This window comes from Ovis aries, chromosome 24, assembly GCF_016772045.2.
Source record: "Ovis aries strain OAR_USU_Benz2616 breed Rambouillet chromosome 24, ARS-UI_Ramb_v3.0, whole genome shotgun sequence".
NCBI lineage: Eukaryota > Metazoa > Chordata > Mammalia > Artiodactyla > Bovidae > Ovis > Ovis aries.
In genome coordinates, this window is record NC_056077.1 from 33,970,247 (window position 1) to 33,975,733 (window position 5,487).

The window sequence follows — 5,487 nt, forward strand, 5'->3', positions numbered from 1 at the left end:
AAGCTGAAAGGTAGAAAGAACGGGCCATGTGGTCTCTACATTATCCCTGTAGAGGACATGGCAAGGGTGGGGGCCCTGAGGAGAGGGGAAGTGAGGGACAGAATCTCCAAGGTCACCTCTGTAGGACAGAGAGCAAGGTGAGGGATAGCTCAGGTGTGGGAGCAAGGCCATTAGAGATAATGTCTTTGACTTCCCACCTTTGCCGGGATCAAAAGTCTCTCACCATCGTTTCAATAAGGTGGGTACTGACTCCTCCGGGTTAGGACCTGGGCTTTGTGGGAGGAGGGTGCGAGTGCGGTGTTTCTAGGAGGCGAGGCCAGCTCAGCGAAAGGGATCCAGGGACACTGTGAGGGTGAAGACATGGGAACTGCGGAGAGGCTAGAGAATCTGAGTTCAGCACTGGCTCAGGCGTGTCTTCAGGGCACCTTTGCGGGCTGTCCCCCGCTTCTGAGTCCAGACGACCAGGACTGGCAGTCCCATGGGCCTGGATCAGGCAGAGAGCGCGCGCAGGGAGGAGCGCTGCCTCAGGAGCCAGGGGGACGAGGAGCAGGTGCGCGGCTCGGAGGACAGCCGCCCACTCTCGTAAACTCTGGGCCACGCCCACAGCTGGCTGGCCACGCCCACACTGCCCGCCCCTTCCCCGTGGATCCCGGGCCACTGGCAGCACCCGCCTCCCCACGCCTCCTTGCTGCGGGTAGAGTGGTGGAGTGTCAAGCAGGTTGTGCTTTTCACCCCATTCCCCGGAGAATTCCTTTCCGAGCACTGGGGCGAGGGCGGGGTGGGCAGGAGCGAGGGGCTGGAGCGCAGGTCTCGGCCCCGCCCTCTAGGCAGCCCGCACCCTGGCGCCTTGAGCCACTCCTGGCCAAGTGCTTCCTCCCGGGGCACTTTAGTGAAGGGAGAAGAGGGGCCACGTCACTGTCCCCAGGCCTGGGAGAGCGCGGCTCCGCCCCTCCCGCCCCCGCCGGAGCGCTGGGCCGGGATCGAAGACTAACCGGCCCCTTCCTAGGGGCCAGCCCAGTCGCAGCCGCCCGCCTACAAAGCCACAGGCAGGTGCAGGCGCAGCCGCTGCGCCAACCGGCAGAGCGGAGCCGTTAGCGCGCGCCACCCTTGTGTCCGTTCGTCGGTCCGTCCGTCAAGCGGGGCGTCAGTCCGTCGGCTGCACCGCTGCTCCCGCCCAGGCCCCAGCGGCCCCGGCCCCTCGTCGTCCCGCACGTGGAGCCGCCCGGCAGAGCCGGCTTTGGCGCGGCAGCCATGTCCATGGGCCTGGAGATCGCGGGCACCTCGCTGGCCGTGCTGGGCTGGCTGTGCACCATAGTGTGCTGCGCGCTACCCATGTGGCGCGTGACGGCCTTCATCGGCAGCAGCATCATCACGGCGCAGATCACCTGGGAGGGCCTGTGGATGAACTGCGTGGTGCAGAGCACCGGCCAGATGCAGTGCAAGGTGTACGACTCGCTGCTGGCGCTGCCGCAGGACCTGCAGGCGGCCCGCGCCCTCATCGTCGTCGCCATCCTACTGGCCGTCTTCGGGCTCCTCGTGGCGCTCGTGGGCGCCCAGTGCACCAACTGCGTGCAGGACGACACGGCCAAGGCCAAGATCACCATCGTGGCGGGCGTGCTCTTCCTGCTGGCCGCCCTGCTGACACTTGTGCCGGTGTCCTGGTCGGCCAACACCATCATCCGGGACTTCTACAACCCGTTGGTGCCGGAGGCTCAGAAGCGCGAGATGGGCTCCGCCCTGTACGTGGGCTGGGCGGCGTCGGCGCTGCAGCTGCTGGGGGGCGCGCTGCTCTGTTGCTCCTGCCCGCCGCGCGACAATTACGCGCCGACCAAGATCGTCTACTCGGCGCCGCGCTCCACCGGGCCGGTCACGGGCACCGGCACGGCCTACGACCGCAAGGACTACGTCTGATGGGGTGACCGCGGGAAGTCCCGACCACTCCCACAAGCTGGCGCGCCCACCAGTCCTGCGTGCAGCCTTGCATCGGAGACCAGCCCCCGCCCCCCAGATGCCTGTCTGCTCACTCGCTGGACTGGGAGGGGCCCCCCCGGCACCCCCTTCCCCAGCTGCTAGCCCTCCCCGGGCCCGGGGAGCGGGACTGTGGAGCCCAGGGGCCTGCTGGCACGAACCTTTGAAACCTTGCCCCTCTGGTGCGCGGAACTGGGGTGACCACCGCTACTTGCCCGCCTGGTCGGACTGTGGCCACAAAGTTCTCTTTGCGCAGGGACCCGCAGCTTTGAAAAGGGGCCACGATATTTTTCAATAAAAATCTTTCGTTTTGCAGTTACTGGTGCCTCCTTGTCCTGAGCGCAGACAGGCCTCCACCTACTTGCAGAACTTCCCCTTCCCAACCACCACCACCCCCCGCCCCCCCGCCCCGCGTGCGCCCCCCAAGGACTGGCCCTGGCTGAATTCTGCGCTCCAGCTGCGGGATGAAGCTTAGAGAGTTTCAATAAGTTGTAAACTGAGCTGGGTACTCACTAGCTAGCTGGTCCTTTGGCCTATTCACTGGGGATTCAGACAAGGAAGGCCCACTCCGGAGGGGTGGGCAGGTGCACTCCTGGGCATGGAGGAGGTGGGGGGATGTCAGGGACCCCCTTCAGGTTTGCGCCTGGGACACCGGCCCTCCAAAGCGCTCCCCAATGCCTGAATCACCCTGCGGCATGTGAAAGAGCACATTCAATGCTATGATTTCATATTTGGGAAAGGAGAACAAAAAGATCTATTGTTTTGGTAAAACACACCACCAAAGGAAACTGGGTAGAATTGTGTCCCCAGGAGGACAGAAGAGAGAGGGGCCTCAGAAGGGTAGGGAGGGGGGAGGGGGTACTCAGAACTCTCTGGTGACACTCTAATGTTTAAGGTAAACAAGGCTGGAAGCACTTGTGTCTTGGAGAAGGTGTAGGAGGTTCAGGCAGTGGGAAAGGGGCCCAGTGTCCAGAGCTAGGGAAGTGGGATTTCACCTGGCTGGGTAGAGAGCAAGGTGAGGGAGGAAGTGGCGATGGGGCCCTGGTCCCTGGAGAGGCCAAGTCACAGGGAGTCTCGTGTGCAGAATTACAGACCCTGGATTGTACTGGATTGTTACCGGAATTGTGGAAGGGAGGTACCTGATCAGACTTTTGCTCTAGAATAACCTCTCCAGCCGGCCCTGCGGAACTGGGACTCAGGTGGAGGGATGAAGGCAGGAGACCGTCTTAGAGGCTGTGCAGCTGTCATCACGTGAGAGGATGCAGCCCAGAAATAAAGTAGGGATAGGGGGATGGGGGACCAGGCCTGATGGGGAGGGTGGCAGGGAGTGCTGTGAAAGAGGCAGGATGAGCCAGAGCCGGGCTGGAGAACCATTTGGGTATGTGGGGAGAGACAGCAGAAAAAGCTGGGTTCACCCAAATTTTTTACCTTAGGTCAGTGATTGAATGGTGGTACCATTTACCAAAATAGGACCAGGTTGCTGGGGGCAGTCGATGGGCTTAGCTGTGAGTGAACAGAGTTTGGCCAGCCTGTGGGACCTCCAGGCAGAGACGTCCAGGAAGAGACAGGGCATATATAGAGATCTGGAACTCAGGAGTGGTAAAACTGCTGTTGTTAGAATACATATGGCAACCGAAACCAGGGAAGTAGATGAGGTCAGTCTAGAAACCAAAGGGAAAAAAAAAAAAGAGTTTCAAGAAGGCGGGCATTGGCAATGGTGTCGGAGGCTGCGGAAGTCGTCAAGCAAGAAGCCTGAGAATTCAGAGCACCAAGCTGGTCACTGGTGGCCTTAGCAAGAGGCCTGACAGCGCACACAGTGGACAGACAAATGGGTGGGAGATGAGAAGCAGAAACAGAACATATAGGCCATGCGTCCTAGAGATTTGCAACTTGCAAAAGAGCAAGGACAGGTATTTATCCCAGGACAGTTATTTGGGATTGTGGAGGCTCGCAATTATTTGAAAGTTATTGTATCTTGAATTTCTTGACCTGCAGCAAAGCAGAAAGCAAAAGGCCCCAGGGGCAGGCAGATTTTTCAGTAGAAGGCTTTCAGTTCAGTTCAGTTCAGTCGCTCAGTCCTGTCCGACTCTTTGAGACCCCATGAATCGCAGCACTCCAGGCCTCCCTGTCCATCACCAACTCCCGGAATGCTTTATATTGGTCCAAAATATTCTCCTCTCGTTAAGCAACAACTGACAAGTCACTGTGCTTTATTATCAGAAGAAGAGGAAATAGGTTACTATAAACAGTAAGAGCACCCTGGCTTTAGAGTGTTCATTCTTAGGAGATTCCTGGAAAGGGCTTGCCGTTGGCATTACTCTCTCTCCAACCCAGGCCTCTTTGGGAACCAGTCCTCTGGCCTGGGGAAAGGAAAGAGGGAGAGGGCTGTGAATATGAAGGTGGGGAGGGGGTGATGGAGAAGGATCCCAGGAAGAGCTGGAGGAAGTGGACCTGGGCTCAGAGATGGGACAGATTTAGCAAGAGGGGAGGGGCTTCATGGGGAGGCCTCTGGGGAAGGGGGTTGAGTTGGGGGGAAGGGAGGGAAGGGATCCAGAGAAGAGGGTCATTGAAGGGGAGGGGGGCTTTGTGGGGTGAAGTTTCAGAGAGGAAGGAGGCTTAGCAGAAGAGGGGCAGGAGGAAGTGAGCAGACATGCTCTCTGGGCCTATGTGGACGGGATTTGGGGATGTAGGCAGAAGGGGCCAAGGGATTTACATCTGAACCCCACGGTCTCTGGCCAGGGGCACTGAGCCAGAGCTGAAGGGCACCAGGTGGCTCTCTGTCCCAGAGGGCCCCGCAGGCAGGAGCGAGGTTATTCATTTACCACTGGCTTCAAGAGGGAAGCCTGGACCCAAGGCCTCCCAGCTGCGCTGCAGCCTAAGGTTCAGAGCCAACCAGCCCCCCGTGGTCCGTCCTGGCACTCCCAAGCTGGGCAGAGGAGGGAGACGGACCCCATCAGATCTTCCCCTGCTGTCTCTCCCCAAGACTGGGATCCCCTGGTGGGTAGTGAGGTACCCTTCCCACCCCAACATGCACACACATCCTTGCCTGACTTCTGGATCTGTCCCAACTCAACCTCTTCTTATTCTTTCTGGAATTTCCAGTCTGAACAGAGAGGTTAGAGTGTGCAGCATACAAACCACAAGCTGGAAAGGGTCCCGTGTGAGGGGGTCCCAGGAAATCTTGAGACCACTAGAGAAGAGAAAGCCATCTGGTGTGACTGGACTGGGAGTCAGGTGGGATCCACTCCTTTTCCTGTGTGACTCTTCGCAACTCCCTTCCCTCCTGGGTCTCAGTTTTCCCGTCATTTCAACATAGGGGTTGAGGCCCGCTTCTAACTTGTCTTTTCCATCCCCGTTTTTATCCGTATCATCTCCTGAAGAAGAAAATTAGTCAAGACCTAGAGGGGTTGGATGGGAGGAGTGGGAGGGAGGCTTGAGAGGGAGGGGATATATGTATACATATAGCTGATCCACTTTATCATACAGCAGAAACTAACACTACATTATAAAGCAATTATA

General features: G+C 58.7%; 1 protein-coding gene across 1 annotated transcript; it reads left to right on the top strand.

Moving 5' to 3' along the window:
* Nucleotides 1–1,016: 1,016 nt before the first annotated feature.
* Nucleotides 1,017–2,287, top strand: CLDN3 (claudin 3). Its single transcript, XM_004020967.5, has one exon. It carries the CDS (start codon nt 1,252–1,254, stop codon nt 1,909–1,911), a length of 660 nt encoding a protein of 219 aa, XP_004021016.1. The 5' UTR covers nt 1,017–1,251; the 3' UTR covers nt 1,912–2,287.
* The last annotated feature ends 3,200 nt before the right edge of the window (nt 2,288–5,487 follow it).